General features: G+C 40.7%; 1 protein-coding gene across 3 annotated transcripts in view; it reads left to right on the top strand.

Annotated features, from left to right (window-relative positions):
• Positions 1-14,920: 14,920 nt before the first annotated feature.
• The window catches only part of LOC127650219 (triple functional domain protein), a 146,600-nt gene continuing 145,084 nt past the window's right edge, over positions 14,921-16,436 (top strand). For 2 of the 3 annotated variants that reach the window (XM_052135515.1, XM_052135516.1), the window contains exon 1: positions 14,922-15,082. In XM_052135515.1, coding sequence (XP_051991475.1) covers positions 15,013-15,082 — 70 coding nt within the window. In that variant the 5' untranslated portion in view covers positions 14,922-15,012. Of the gene's footprint in view, positions 15,083-16,436 lie in introns of all 3 variants that reach the window. The other variant, XM_052135517.1, reaches the window with a different exon arrangement.

Genomic DNA, 16,436 nt, shown 5'->3' on the forward strand with positions numbered 1-16,436 from the left:
ACAATATGCGATGAGTCAACCGTATTGTACTCCAATCAAACTGTTTTTTAAACAGAAAGTTCCATTTAGCTATAACAGCAATGATATCTTTTGTTTGAAAAAGGGAACGTAAGAAAAAATTATTGCACTCATAACTTAAAAAATCCTTCCCATGCAACCTAATGCAGGAAGGAAACTCTTCAACTGATGCTAATAAATGACTACTGTCATCCCCTTAAAGTGTCAAAATGTCCCTGGGAATTGCATACAATACCCTTATTACCGGTTCAACTGGAAGGTTATACAAATTGATAAATTCGGTATAAATATATAATACCCTAATTTTTTATCAATTGCTTAACCCAAATAATTCCCTTTTCAAACCAATTATCAAAAAAATAAGTGTTTTGTTTCTAACTTTATATGTCTATTATTCCAAATTGTGCATTAATGGGGCAAGAAATTATGATTGTACATTAGCATCCAAAAAGTCAAACCTGTTTATGGAAACTTGCAAGTTTTATGGGAATCATGTTGATAGCACAATCACATTTCAATAAAAACTCTATACCACCAACTTTTTGATATGTAAGATTTGGTACTATATACCATTTACCATTACCATTTTTAAGATAATTTTGTAACCATTTTAATTTAAATATCATATTGGAAGTCTTAAATTCTAAAACATTCAATCCTCCTCCTCTTTTTGACCTACATATTATCTCTTTTTATATATATATATATAATGTGGTTTGTTCTTTAAATAAAATTAAAAAGCTTGGAGTCTATCAGCTTAATGAGTGTAGGTGGAACATCCAGCACTTGTGCCATATAAACCAATCAGTGGCGGCTGCTGGTCTTTCAAAGAGGGGAAGCTCATTTTCGGCCTACATTATAAACTTATTTACCCTATTTTTTGCACTAAATCAATCTTAGGTGTTGATCTGCCCTGCTGTTTAATTCTAATTTTTTCCTCGTAAGGAAGACTTTCAAATGGCTTCGCCAAAATCAGGTCGACAATATTAGCACCGTCTGCCATCGTGTGCAGTTTCACCCGTACGACGCTAGCCTAGCCTACTGTATGAATGAATGAACGAACGAACGAACGTAACGCTCTAAAACAAAAATATATTAAACTTGGTAAAACTGAAACAAGGAATGTGGTGTATAATTGTGTGAAATGTATTATGCAAATTGACTAGCAATTTCGCCAAACAAATATAAAGAAATAGGTTGCAGCAGTTTGTCTTTCGACTACACTTGAGAAATCCGCGATGGGACTGAGCGCGAATTAGCTTCAGTGACTTCTTATAGTACAGATTCGCTGTCAATCAAAAGGAGATGCAGTCTTTCGACAGATCCTCCAATCATCACGCGGAAGCCCGGAGTCCGGGCCAGCCCACTCCTCATTCACCCCCAGAGACGCTGAGCGTCCGTGGGCGGGACATAATCGCAGCATTTATCCAATGACCGTCTATTTTCGGAGCACTGAAAAAACTGTTCAGAGCAGCCCCATTGAAGTCAATGGACGCTCGGCTTCAACAGGGAAATGCACTGACGCTACGGGAATGTATGAGAAGTAAATCGAGTCAGCCGACCTGCTATATGTAATGTAGCTGATTCTGAACGAACTCGTCTTCGAGATGAACGTGTTCTAACGCATTTTTAGTCAATAAATTGTTTACACAATAGCACATATTTGACCATTATTTTTTTGACATTATAGGGGAAGCTGAGCTTCCCTTGCAGTCTTAAAGAAATCCCCACTGAAACCAATCTAGATGAAAAAAGATTCTGTTAAAAATAGGGTTGTGTCATCAGATAACTGTGTACACTTAATTTCTTTATCCTGTATCAGAATACCACGAAACACATCTCTTTTAATGTAAACGGTCATTGACACCTGCAAAAATAGAAATGGACTAAATGGATAGCCCTGTCAAATTGTTATTTTAATAAAAATTAACCACTCACCATAAAAATAGCCCTCTTTTAATATCGAATCTATGAGAAGTTCCATAAGCCAATTTTAAAGAGCTGTTAATTTTATTATACAGGGTTTTAATTACTTTTTGAAAATAGTCCCCAAATCCCCAAAAAACTCAAGGGTCTTAAAAATAAAATCATGTTCAATATTGTCGAAGGCCTTGTAAAATTCAATAAACAAGATAAAAATATTTTCATTAATAACTTCACTGTAATCTATAAGATCTAATATAAGACAAATGTTATTGCAAATGTATCTTCCTTTTATAAACTCTGACTGTGACTCATCAATAACAGAATCTAATCCTATTTTCAGCCTTTCTGCAAATATGGATGCAATAATTTTACCGTCATTATTAATTCAAGTGATAGGTCGCCAGTAATCTAATAACAATGGATCTTTGTAAGGTTTTGAAATTAAAGTTATTAGGCCTTGAGTCATTGAGAGTGACAAAACGCCCTGATCATTGGACTCTTTAAAGACCATTAAAATTGAATTCCAGCCAGATCTTCTAGAAATCTAAAATAAAATTAGCAGGTAGGCCATCATTACCAGGAGACTTGTTTAATTTTAGTTTTTTAATGGCTGTTTTAACTTTTAAAATGGTTATTTCCTTATCACAAATGGATTTAAACTCTTCAGCTATGTTATTAATATTATGTTTTAAGGGCTTCAAAAAAATAATCTATTTTATTTACAGAGCATTCCTTGCTCGAATAAAGTTCACCTTAAAGGTTTGCAACATATTTGGAATTTATAATAGGATCTTGTATTTCCTGACAATTAACATTAAGATTCTTAATAGATGTGTTTTCCCCATTCCTTTTTTCCAAATTAAAAATATACCTAGAATTGTTTTCACCTTCTAACCAACGTAGTCTTGATCTAACAAAAGCTCCTTTTGTCTTGTTTAGATACAATGATTCTAACTGAGCCTGTAAATTGGTTAAAATTAGTAAATTCCTTTCAGTACAATCTAATACAATTTAATACTACACATTTTCTTAATAATTTCTTCTTCTTTTGATTTAGTAGACCTTGCCAATTCTTTGCCCTTTGTAATAGCTCTAAGCAGTGGCGGTTCTAGCTTGTATGGTGCCCTGAGTACATTGATGAAATGTGTATATACAACGAGACCATAAATAAGAGAATAAGTAACATATTGTTAGATAATATGGCACACAGACAAATCTGACAATGGAAGTGAATATATGAGGGTAAGTTAAATAAGTGTGTTTGTGTATAGCATACTCACATTTTCACCAAAGGGGAAAGGTAGATCCCAAAATTGCTAAAGGATTTAAAGATTTTACTTTGTAATATACTTAAACGTTTATTCCCACAGTGCAAGTATTTATTTGCTCATGTACTGCAACAAGAAAATTTCTGCTTATTTTTGTATAAAGATTAAGCTTATCTGTAATAATATCCTTTTGCTATAGCATATCAATTGTAATATCCGTTATCCATTACAACATGGGTTTACCTGTGGGCAGAATAATTTCGACAATCTCATCTGAACACCTACTAGAATTATATAGAATTATATTGCACATCACATTTATGCTGGGTACATATCTTCCTATGGAGGCTGTGTCCTCAAAACCATTTTACTGTAGCTTTAATAAAACGGGTTTACCTGGGGGGATTATCATTTTGGCAATGCTATCATTACACCTGCCAAAATTGGAGTGCTCCCCTACTCTCAGGATTAAAAGTTTACAGAGACATCACATTTACAGTGGGGACATATCTTCCTATGGAGGCAGTGTCATCAAAACCATTTGACAGTAGCTTTAATAAAATAGGTTTAACAGGTGGGATTATTAGTTTGGAAATGATATCATTACACCTTCCGAAATTGTAATGCCCTCCCAATCTCAGGATTAAAAGATCACAGAGAAATCACATTTACGTTGGAGACATATCTTCCTATGGAGGTTGTGCCCTTGTAAAGGTTGACAATGATAAGGAGGACATGAAAGGCGAGTTGCTCCTCTCAGGTAAGGATTTTTAATGGACACACTGCAGTGCTCACAGTTCACAATAATAATTCTTCAGCTTCACAATAATAATTTACCAGCTTCACAATATGAACTCTACAGCTTCACATTAATAATTGTTCAGGCCCCAGATTCTCTCTCTCAACTGCTGGTGGCGTGGGTGGGTTTATCCGCTCTCCCTGTGCTCACTGGAATTAGAGACAGGTGTTAGACATAATTTAGCTCAGGTGTAAGTGCCCTTACCGCATTCTCTCTCTCTGGACGGGCACTTGACCACGCCCCTGCTGCCACATACCCCCACTGCCCGACTCAGGCCGGGGGCCATCCGGCCTGCCTACACCAACCCCCCCCCCCCAAGATACTGTACCTCCACCCACCCAATCGCGCACTTCTTGGGGCTTGATGTGAGCCCCACCCGCCGCAGCGATCTCAGGACAACCCTCAGATGCTGCATTTGCCGCTGCCAATCATTGATATAAATGATAATATCATCTAAATTGGCTGCGGCGTAAGCTGTATGCGGTCTGTGGATTCGGTCCATGAGATGCTGAAATGTAGCAAAACAAACCGAACAGAAGTGTCACAAATTGGTGCAATCCAAACGCCGTGGAGAAGGCAGTTTTTTTGCGGGAAATTGGTTTCATGGGGATCTACCAATAACCCTTTGTCAAATCCAATGTCGAATCGAGCAGTACCTAACCGATCAAGCAACTCATCAACACGTGGCATCGGGTAAGCATCAAATTTAGACACCGCATTGACTTTTCTATAATCCACACAGAACCGTACAGATCCGTCACTCTTCGAAACTAGAACAACGGGTCTGGACCAATCGCTGTGGGATACCTCTATTACCCCATATAAAGCATTGCATCCAATTCTTCCCGAAACCATTTTCTTTTTGTGTTTGGTTAAGCGATAGGGACGGCTACATACCACCACTCCCGGCTCAGTCTCGATGTGGTACTGGATGAGGTTCGTACGACCCGGTAGAGTGGAGAACACGTCTGCAACCTCTTGTTGCAACTTGGCCACTCCTGCAAGCTGATACGGTGAGAGGTGGTCTCACAAGTGACCGGGGTGATATGAGTAGGTTTTGTGTTTACCTCCGGGCCGAGCTCCGCCCTCTCCGGAACTACCGTAGCCAACATCACAGGGACCGCCTCCCTCCATAATTTCAGGAGGTTGAGGTGATATATTTGACGTGCGTCCCCTCTATCGGTTCCCTTTACCTCATAATCAAGTTCCCCTACTCGTCGTGTTACCTCAAAGGGTCCTTGCCACTTGGCGAGTAATTTAGAGCTCGATGTGGGGAGTAATTATTGAATTTACTTATCTCCCGGTGCAAATTTCCGTTGTCAAGTTCTCCTGTTATGCAGTCGGCTCTGCCGTTCTTGAGCTTGGAGCAAATTCTCCTGTGATAGTTGCCCCAAGTTGTGGAGTTTCACTCTAAGATCAAGAACATACTGAATTTCATTCTTGCTATCTGAAGGTCCCTCATCCCAAGCTTTGTGGATGATGTCAAGCACCCTGCCCGGGCACCGCCCTTACATCAGCTCGAATGGGGAAAAGCCGGTAGAGGCTTGCGGGACCTCTCGTACTGCCAATAACAGGGGGTCGAGCCATTTATCCCAATTTCTAGCATCCTCGTGCATGAACTTACAAATCATATTTTTGAGGGTTTTATTAAATCTTTCCACCAGGCCATCTGTCTGCTGATGGTAAATGCTGGTGCGAATCAATTTAATACCCAATAGTTCATAGAGCCTGTGTAGTGTCCGTGACATAAAAGTTATGTCCTGATCGGTGAGAATTTCTTTCGGAATCCCCACTCGGGAGATTATTTTGAAGAGTGCCTCTGCAACACTACATGCTGATATGTTGCTCAGAGGCACTGCTTCCGGATATCGCATTGCATAGTCCACTAGGACTAATACAAAGTGATTTCTGCGTGCTGTCCACTCTAATGGCCCGACAAGGTCCATGCAAATTCTCTCGAAGGGGATCTCGATCAGTGAGAGGGGGCGAAATGGCACTTTTGGGGTGGCTGGTGGATTTACCAGCTGACATTCACGGCAAGCCGCACACCACCTGCGGACATACCTGCCAATGCCCGGCAAATAAAAATGGGCTATTAAGGGGTTCAGTGTCTTTCTTTCCCTTAAGTGACCTGCCATCGGATTATAGTGAGTCCACGGTTGGGTTGTATCTTCCTTTGTTTGAGTGTCCTGCATCACTCTATACAACCGCTCGTTTATAACTGCGAAATAGGGATATGAAAGTGCAACATTTGGCCAGAGTTGATGACCAACGATTACTCTCACTTGATCGAAGGCGTGCTTGATGGTTTCGTCTCGCGACTGCTCCAAAGGGAAATCCCCTTCGGGAACTGCCCTGAGGATGGGAGGGGCCGCAGCCTTTTCCCTCCTCACGTCATCATGACGCGGAGCAGCCGAAGACGGCCCTGGCTCCGCCTCCCCTGCCAGAGCATCGCACATATCACATCTCATCGCTTTTACGCAGGACCCATCCGCACACATTCCCTTTAATACATTTCTAAATTCAGGCCAATTAGTCCCCAAAATCAGTGGATGGGTGAGGCGAGAACTAACCGTGGCCTCCACTCTATGTTTTGTTCCCTGAAATTGAATCACCATTGTCACCACAGAGTATTTGTGAATATCCCCATGCACACAATTCATCTCACCATTTTAGCTGTGCCCAATGCCTCGGGTTGAATCAAGCCAAGTCAAGTCAAGTCAAGTGGTTTTTATTGTCGTTTCAACCATATACAGTTAGTACAGTACACAGCAAAACGAGACAACGTTCCTCCAGGACCATGGTGCTACATAAAAACAACAAAGGACCAAAGGACCTGGGAAAGAGTTTTAGGCCTTGCTCATGTTTATTATTTTTTTTTTTTAAGTACCACATGAGACTACACAACGAAATAAAATACCTATATAAAATACCTATGTATACCTATATAAAGTGCACGTGCAAACATGTACAAAAAGTACGGGACAGTACAACAAATTTCTGACAATGAACAGGACAATAGACAAAGTGCAGCGCCGACCAGTACACAGTAGTGCAAAAAGATGACAGTTTCTAAAAACAAAACGTAAACATAACATACTATGAGATAGTGTTCTATGCACGTAGCAGTTATTGGGGTAGCAGACAGTTATAAAGTGACAGTAATTAAAGTGCAACTCAGGACACGTGTGTGTGTGTGTGTCAAACCAGTCTCTGAGTATTGAGGAGTCTGGTGGCTTGGGGGGAAGAAGCTGTTACACAGTCTGGCCGTGAGGGCCCGAATGCTTCGGTACCTCTTGCCAGACGGCAGGAGGGTAAAGAGTTTGTGTGAGGGGTGTGTGGGGTCGTCCACAATGCTGGTTGTTTTGCGGATACAGTGTTTTTTGTAAATGTCTTTGATGGAGGGAAGAGAGACCCCAATGATCTTCTCAGCTGTCCTCACTATCCTCTGCAGGGCTTTGCGGTCCGAAACGGTGCAAGTCCCAAACCAGGCAGTGATGCAGCTGCTCAGGATGCTCTCAATAGTCCCTCTATAGAATGTAGTGAGGATGGTGGGTGGGAGATGTGCTTTCCTCAGCCTTCGAAGAAAGTGCAGACGCTGCTGGGCTTTCTTGGTGATAGAGCTGGTGTTGAGGGACCAGGTGAGGTTCTCCGCCAGGTGAACACCAAGGAATTTGGTGCTCTTGACAATCTCCACAGAGGAGCCGTCGATGTTCAGCGTAGAGTGTTCACCTTGTGCTCTCCTAAAGTCAACAACCATCTCTTTTGTTTTGTCCACATTCAGGGACAGATTGTTGGCTCTACACCAGTCCGTCAGCCGCTGCACCTCCTCTCTGTATGCTGACTCATCGCTTTTGCTGATGAGACCCACCACGGTCGTGTCATCGGCGAACTTGACGATGTGGGTTCAGCGCATCTGGAAGAGAGGCATCTTTGTCACAGGCAACTGATGTTGTCCTGTAGTTGGTGATGGCCTGAATGCCCTGCCACATGCGCCGCGTGTCACCGCTGTCCTGGAAATGACTGTGGATTCTCTGGGCGTGTGCGCGCTTTGCCTCTCTGATTGCCCGTGACAGTTTGGCCCTAGCTGTTCTTAGGGCTGCCTTATCGCCTGCTCTGAAGGCAGAGTCTTGGGACCTCAGCAGCGTGCGCACCTCCGCAGTCATCCACGGCTTCTGGTTGGAGCGTGTGGTGATGGTCTTGGAGAAAGTGACATCATCAATGCACTTGCTGATGTAGCTGGTGATGATGCTGTGTATTCCTCCAAGTTGGTAGAATCGCCATATGTTGCAGCCTCCCTGAACATGTGCCAGTCAGTACACTCAAAACAGTCCTGAAGAGCAGAGATGGCTCCTGCTGGCCAGGTTTTCACCTGCTTCTGAAGCGGTTTTGTGCGTCTGACGAGCGGTCTGTATGCTGGAATTAACATAACAGAGATGTGGTCTGAGTAGCCGAGGTGGGGGCGGGGCTCCGCCCGGTACGCGCCTGGGATGTTTGTGTAAACAAGATCAAGCGCTTTCGACCCTCTCGTTGCAAAGTCCACATACTGATGGAATTTAGGGAGCACTGTCTTGAGATTCGCATGGTTGGAATCTCCGGCGACAATAAACAGTCCGTCGGGGTGAGCGTTCTGCAGTTCGCTCATAGCCCCATACAGTTCACAGAGCGCTTCCTTAGCATTAGCGCTGGGGGGAATGTAAACTCCGGTTATGCAAACAGTGGTGAATTCCCATGGTAGATAAAAAGGTCTGCATCTAACAGTCACAAGCTCCAACAGCGATGAACAGTAACTAGAGACTAGCATAGAGTTCTGTCGGCACGAAACGAGGCGAGCCCGTCTAGCTGAATGGCGGCATCCGGAACTCTGTCGCTGAGCCACGTCTCCGTGAAAACAAAGACGCAGCAGTCTCTAAACTCACGCTGCGTAGCCTGCTGGAGTCGGATATAGTCCAGTTTATTGTCCAGGGAGCAAACATTTGAGAGCAGGATAGACGGGAGAGCCGGCCGGCTAGGGTTTGTTTTTAGCCTAGCATTAACCCCCGCCCTCTTTCCGCGCTTCCGCTTTCTCGCACACCGCTTACGACGTCCTTTCCCCCGGCCACTGGCATCAGACGACGCCGAGGACTGGAGGCCTGGTCTCCGCAGCAAGCCGAGTACACGTAGCGCCTCCTGCAGGTCAACATGCAGCTTGGTTTTTGCATGAGTCTTATATTTCAGTAGTGTCTGGCGATGGTAGACACGAACACCGGTTGATCCGATGTCCATGTGTTGCAAAAGTCGGGCTTTTTTAACAAAAATAGCACCATTGTGGATCCGGAGTGGCCGCTGCGTGCTACCGCGCCGCCATCTTGGATCAGTTCCGTAAAATGCGTTGGTGGATCGTGGTTTGATTGCAAACCATGTCCACCAATGCTTGGTGAGTACCCTCCTTGTCCCTTACCGATATCCGGTACGCTCCGGCTTGGTCGGGGGCAGCCTGCGGGGTGTCGGGGACCCGGACCACAGTCTGCAGCTCCATCACATGGCATTGATCCCGGAAGTGCCCCGGATCCCCGCAGCTGCAGCAGGCCGGCCCAGACGCCATGCCCGCACCAGTGTCGGCGGACACTTCCACTTGAGTGGGAGGGCGGTGTGGTGCTGTAATCCTGAGATAGGGAGGGCACTCCAATTTTGGTAGGTGTAATGATAACTTTGCCAAAATGATAATCCCCCCTGGTAAACCCATTTTATTGAAGCTACAGTCATAATGCTTTTGAGGACACATACTTCATAGGAAGATATGTCACCAGCATAAATGTGATGTGACCTCAAAATGCTGAGTTGAGCAATATAATTCTAGTAGGTGTTCAGATGAGATTGTCAAAATTATTCTGCCCACAGGTAAACCCATGTTGTTATGGATAACGGATATTACAGATGAGATTGTCGAAATTATTCTGCCCACAGGTAAACCCATGTTGTTATGGATAACGGATATTACAATTAATATGCTATAGAAAAAGGATATTATTACAGATAAGATTAATCTTTATACAAAAATAAGCAGAAATTTGCTTGATGCAGTACATTAGCAAATAAAAACTTGCAATGTTGGAATAAACGTTTAAGTATATTACAAAGTAAAATCTTTAAATCCTTTAGCAATTTTGGGATCTACCTTTCCCCTTTGGTGAAAATGTGAGTATGCTATACACAAACACACTTATTTAACTTACCCTCATATATTCACTTCCATTGTCAGATTTGTCTGTGTGCCATATTATCTAACAATATGTTACTTATTCTCTTATTTATGGTCTCGTTGTATATACATACATTTTATCAATGTACTTTAGTATGTTTATTGAAATTTTGAGTAAACCATAATGATATTAATATACATTTTAATATACATTTTTATGATGTTCATATTTAGGTCCAATGATAAGAGTTCATATAGTCAATATTATTACATATAAAATTACTAGGATAACACCATAACCTACATCAATAGCACGTCAATGCTGTTCAATTCTACTTTGTTTTATCTGTGAAAGGGAGGAAGGAGTGAAATTCTTTGAATTCTTGTTCCACCAAAGTGCAGTCCTCTTACGCATCATATTTGCACTATTTAGCATAATGTACACATTTGACATTATAAACATATTACAATGCACATTACACAAACAGATTATTCACAACTGCAATGCTAGCAACATAAGGTGTACTTACACACATCAAACATCACAAACGCTGAGGCAGCTGGACATTTAAGTTAAATTACATGGAAATGTAAAACACATTGAGTTTGGCAACAGACCAAATAAAAAAAAAATGCACAAACTGTCCTGTAATGCTTGCACTGTCGAAGCTTCTGCTCAGTTTCAGCTTCCGTTGACACTTTATCCAAATTACTATTTTTAAATTCACACTTTCATGATCTTAATTAACAAATTCCTCCGTTGCCTTGTCGTTAATTGTGTGGAAAAGATTGATTATAAACGTCTTTGTAGACGGAAACGTTTTAACTCGCTGGACCGCTGTGTCAATACTCGATCACTACTCAACTGACGTCATGCGCGTGCACGTGCGTCCCCTGGCAGGGATTTCGGAACATTTTCGGCACAACACCTGTTAGATGCCGCCCTGGGCGCTTGCCTAAATCCGCTAGTGGCTTTAAGTCTAATCCTATATTTCATAAACTCCCAATTCTGACAGTACACATTTGTTTGATTAGCTTGATTCAAACACGTTTGTATTATTTGGGACGGTGATGAGTCGGCCTTCAGACGGGAGGTTGATCAGCTGGCTCTCTGGTGACGGTCAGAACATCCTGGAGCTTAACATGCTCAAAACTGTGGAGATGACCGTGGACTTAAGGAGGATGCCCCTCCATTCAGGACTTATACATTTTAAAGACAGGAAACAGGCAGGAAACATCACTGCTGATCCATCTCACCCCGGACACAACCTGTTCCAGCTTCTCCCCTCTGGTAGGCGCTACAGAGCAATGTATGCCAAAACCAACAGACACAAACAGTTTCTTCCCACAATCCATCACCCTGATGAACAGCTGATTTCTGACTCACAGTGTCAGGAACAATTCCTGTGCAATAACCCAGTAACTCTGTCTCTAATCAGCCACCTGTTTACTGGTTACTAATTATTTATTCACCATTCTCTATTTCAGAGCTGTCATACTGTTATGCATCCTTTGCACTCTGATCACTGCACTATTTGTCAATATGTCTATATTGTTTTTGTTCATAGTGTGTATAGTTGTGTTGTTTACACTGTAGCCTGTGTCTGATTTTATTTTAATATTGTTTTATTGTATTTTTGTAAGCACACCGTGAGCAATGTACAATCCTAAGTCAAATTCCTTGTACGTGCACACATACCTGGCAATAAAGCTGATTCTGATTCTATCAATATACAGTAATCTATTATTAAGTTTCCAATATACTTTAGAGGCCTTACATTAATTTACATCAATCTATTTAATACAAATGTAAATCATTTTGTGATCAGTCAATACTGATGGCTCAATGGACACTATCCCGGGTGACTATTTCCAGTCATAGTGCAGCTCCTATCCACTTGAATGGAGAAAGAATTTCAAAAACTGCTAGTCAAGATTACTATCAAAGAACATATTTCAAATCAGCAGACACGACAACACTGGTATTATACATGGTGCTTCTTTACTCAAATTACGCAACAACAAAAAAGCACGTTTCCCGGCTTGTATACCTAACGCGCATGCGCATAAGCGACTTGATTGACAGGCGATATCTGTGTCTAAATGGTGATTGGCTCTTTTACCTGTAAGGCGGTACTTTCTTTTCTTCAGTCGTTGACCGTTGAGCGCTAGAGCTTCTTCTCTTTTTTTTTATTTAGTTAACAGTGACATTTACATTTGTGTAAATATAACAATAAGTATTATACAATAAGATGCCATTATAAGACAGTATAAGTATATATAGAAAACGAAACAAAAAAATAAGTAAACAACTGAAAAGAAAAAGCCAGAAATGAAAGAAAACTAAATATAAAAGTGTCTTAAGAACATTTTAATAAATATCTTGTAAAGCTAGCAAATACTCACAGTTTTAAAGATTTTCCCGCCTTATTTTGCAGCGTAAATGTAGCAAACTATAAGTATTTATAGTTTGTTTTGTGAGAAGGATCTGCAGTGATATGCTTTTGCCAGTATATATATATATATATATATATATATATATATATATATATATATATATATATATATATATACGCACCACTTATTTTAAAATAAATGGGAAAAATTGCAGCGCCCATCGGATGTATAAAGTCCCGCCTTATGGGTAAAAGGCCCAATGGCCTTTTAAAATAGACCTCACCTGTCAGTCAACTGAACAATGCGCATGCGCATTAACTGAACCAGTCTGAAAAACAGTTTTTTTTTTTTATAACAAAATGATGATAACGTTGTAAAAATGTACTGCTGATTTAAAATATGTTCTTTGATCGTAATAATAACCACCCATTTTGGAGATGTTGGTCCGAGAGCGTTCCAAAGATGGCCGCCGAGCGGACTGACTTGCCTTGAATGCAACTTTGCTGCTGCTGAAGGAGTGACAGAAAAATTGTCTCTTTCTCTCTTCTGACTGCTGTAATCCAGTGCTCTCTATTTGTATCTCTTTGGAAGGCTGTGAAAGCTTAATAGTGGATTTTATTTATTTTGCTGTTGGAGCAAACGGGTAAGCAAATATTATAAACCCGGATATGTGAAAGGGTCCAATAAGTAGAGGGATCAACTTTTTGAGAATTTTTGGTGGATTTGGGTCGATTCGGACTAACATAACCAAGCAATAGTGACGAAAGGGAACGGTCATATGTCTCCCATAAAATAGGTTACTCTTAAAATGCTATCAAATAATTTAATTTGAAGCACATACTGTATTAACCAACAAGTGTCAGTGTAATTCAAAAAGTAAGTGCTTTATTGATATTTACCCCCCCCCATAGTATCTGAGTGACAAAAACAATATCGAAAACAATACAATAACTCTACCGATAAACAGACAGGTAAATTCAGCTCTACCTCTCTTGTGCCAGTGAAATTGGTTTATTTGATAGAGATTTGATTTAATGGAAAAGAAAGACGAGATATTATTTGGAAATGTGTGAACAATAGTGTAATATTGGGAGTTTTTTTGTTTGCCTAATATACATTCTAATTTGTTTTAAGTTTGAGTCTTCTTTATGTAAAACCATACAAACAAAAATATAAAGGCAGTTAGTAAATGTAGCAATTAGTAATTTATACTATAAATCTTGACATCAGCAGTCTCCTTAGCGATCATGATTTCAAGCTCGATTACACTTCCTAGCGCCATCTAGTGCTCTGCATGAGTCAATAACTAGGATGTGTAATTGAGCTTAAAATCATGATCTGCCTGAAGATGATCTTGCCAATGGCAAGATGTTCAGTGAAAAGGAGTTATACCACTGCTCTATATATATAACATAGATCAGTGAGTTATACCAAATTTTTTCTAGCAAGTCAGTCCATCTTTGGAAAGCTGCCGGAAGACTTTTTCCAGTCATGAAGGTGCAGCTCTTATCTACTTGAATGAGGGAGCACCAAAATCTCAAAACATGCTCACAAAGCTTACAATTAAATTACATATTTCAAATCAGCAGTGAAATCTGATAACATGGTATCATAAATTGTGCTCCTTTACCTCATTTTCCACTAAAAAGCTAAATGTTCTCGGCTTGTATAGCTAATACGCATGCGCATTAGCGAATTGATTGACAAGCGATGTCTGTATCTAAAAGGTGATTGGCTCTTTTACCTGTAAGGTATTTCCTTTTCTTCATTTGTTTACCTTTGGGCACTAGAGCTCCTTGGTTCCAATTTCTCCCATTCATTTTAATAGAAGTGGCACCTCTTCATAAACAAAGAGTCTCTGGTTATACTTTGGTCTGTTCTCATCCAAAACCGATAAGATCCCTTCACAATACATGGATTAAATCACTGCAGTTGTATGAATTACATTTATGCTGCGTTTATGTGATTTTTGGAGCTTTAAATGTTTTGGTCATCATTCACATACATTGTATGGACCTACAGAGCTGATATATTCTTCTAATAATCTTTGTTTGAGTTCTGCAGAAGAAAGTCATACACATCTGGATGGCATGAGGGTCATTTTGGGTTGAATTAACCCTTTAGTGTCACTGGAAAGAGGCTTTCTAAAGCAAACTCCCGCCCCCTGCTGTCTTCACTGCTCTCCTCTGTCTCAGCTACGCTTGGGAGAGCCGCCGGCCGGCGCTATTAATTTGTGATGGAGGTTTAGTGATGTTTCCTAGTACTCAGAAGTAATCCCTTTTCCGTCCGTGTCAGATCATTCCTCAGACACAGGGGCGGACACCTTTCTTTTCTTTTTTTAAAATCGTTCCACCTGTGGAGAAAATAAATAGGAACTTTAGTTTTGGATATTGTTATTTTTTTTTCTGTTTTCCAACACAGCCATGAGCTCGGGGGAAGGGGCCGAGGAAGCGGCTAAGGATGCGGCCGATATAGCGACGTTCTTCAAATCTGGTAAGCCCGAAGCTCGCGACGTTGCTCTGATTGAATGGCGCGAGCCACCGCGCGGCTATGGGACATTGTTCGTGCGCTGTCTCTCCTAGAGTGTGTTGGGAGGCTGGATCGCCCAGCAGAGTTATAGTCATTTTTATACCATATAATTTATAAAGTGCAAAAACCATGACTGCTCTGTTAACCCGCGTTAGGATGAAAATGAGGGTTGTAACCGTCTCGTTGGTTACTTTTGAAATATTTTTGTTGGTTGTCTCGAGCTCGTGCGAGCCATTAATGAGAGATATCAGCAGGGTATTAATAGAGGAAACTGCAATACACATCTCATATATTTTTCCAGCCGATCACAGCTTAAAACATTAGGTAAGAGATATTAGAGATCACCATCTTCTTATTGATGAAGAGCTAGTTGCTATAAACGAAAGGTTAGCCGGAGTGCTGGCAGGCCACCTTATGAACGACTAATTTAAGTTGACTTACTAAAAGCTGCTTATATTGTACCGACAAAATCCCCTAAGAATATTTTCAATTATTGTCACTATTATTCTCATGATCTTGAATTATAGGCAACCATGCGTGTGATGAGAAATGGAAGAGGCTCGGGCTGTCAGTCCCTTTTAACTGATCTATTACATATAGGTTAAACATAAAAAGCTGTTGTTTTCGAAGAAAAGGCTAACAGTTGGCCAGACAGTCAGTGATATATGAAAGATGAGACAGATCTGAGTATCAAAGGGAGTCAGCAATGTAAACAATGACCTGGCGTGGCACTCTCTTAACTCACTGCTAACTAGCTAGCATGGTGTTAGAGATTAAACAGGTGAAATAGTGTTTTTTGTTTATTTTTTTACCACAATACTTATTGTCAGAAAGTCGCAACTAGTGTGAAAGATAGTGACAAACACTATTGGAGATTTAGTTACTATTGTTAGATTTGGTTAAGAAACAGCAATTGGAACCTCTTTTACTTATGTAGCATTTGGTTGCTAAGTTAGCAAAGCTACTCCACCGATATTGATTGCTCAACCTTCGGATATAGGACCAGCTTATGAAATATAACAACCAGTTAGTTATACAATTTTAAGTCAGTACATACATTTAGGATATTGAGGCATATTAACTAAAGCTAATATAGTTATCTTGGATGCACTTTCCATAAATTCAATCACTTCCAATCGTGGTGCAACATTTCAGATTTAAATAGGATGATCATGTATATATTTTTTATTTTGAACATTGGACCTGCAACAGCAGGCCACAGATAATGATTCACAAAAGACACTGATGACTGGATATATTGCTTTTAGGAAATATTTTGAATAAAATTAGGAAATTAATAATAAATATAATATTTTAT

Source organism: Xyrauchen texanus, chromosome 10 (assembly GCF_025860055.1).
Source record: "Xyrauchen texanus isolate HMW12.3.18 chromosome 10, RBS_HiC_50CHRs, whole genome shotgun sequence".
Lineage (NCBI taxonomy): Eukaryota > Metazoa > Chordata > Actinopteri > Cypriniformes > Catostomidae > Xyrauchen > Xyrauchen texanus.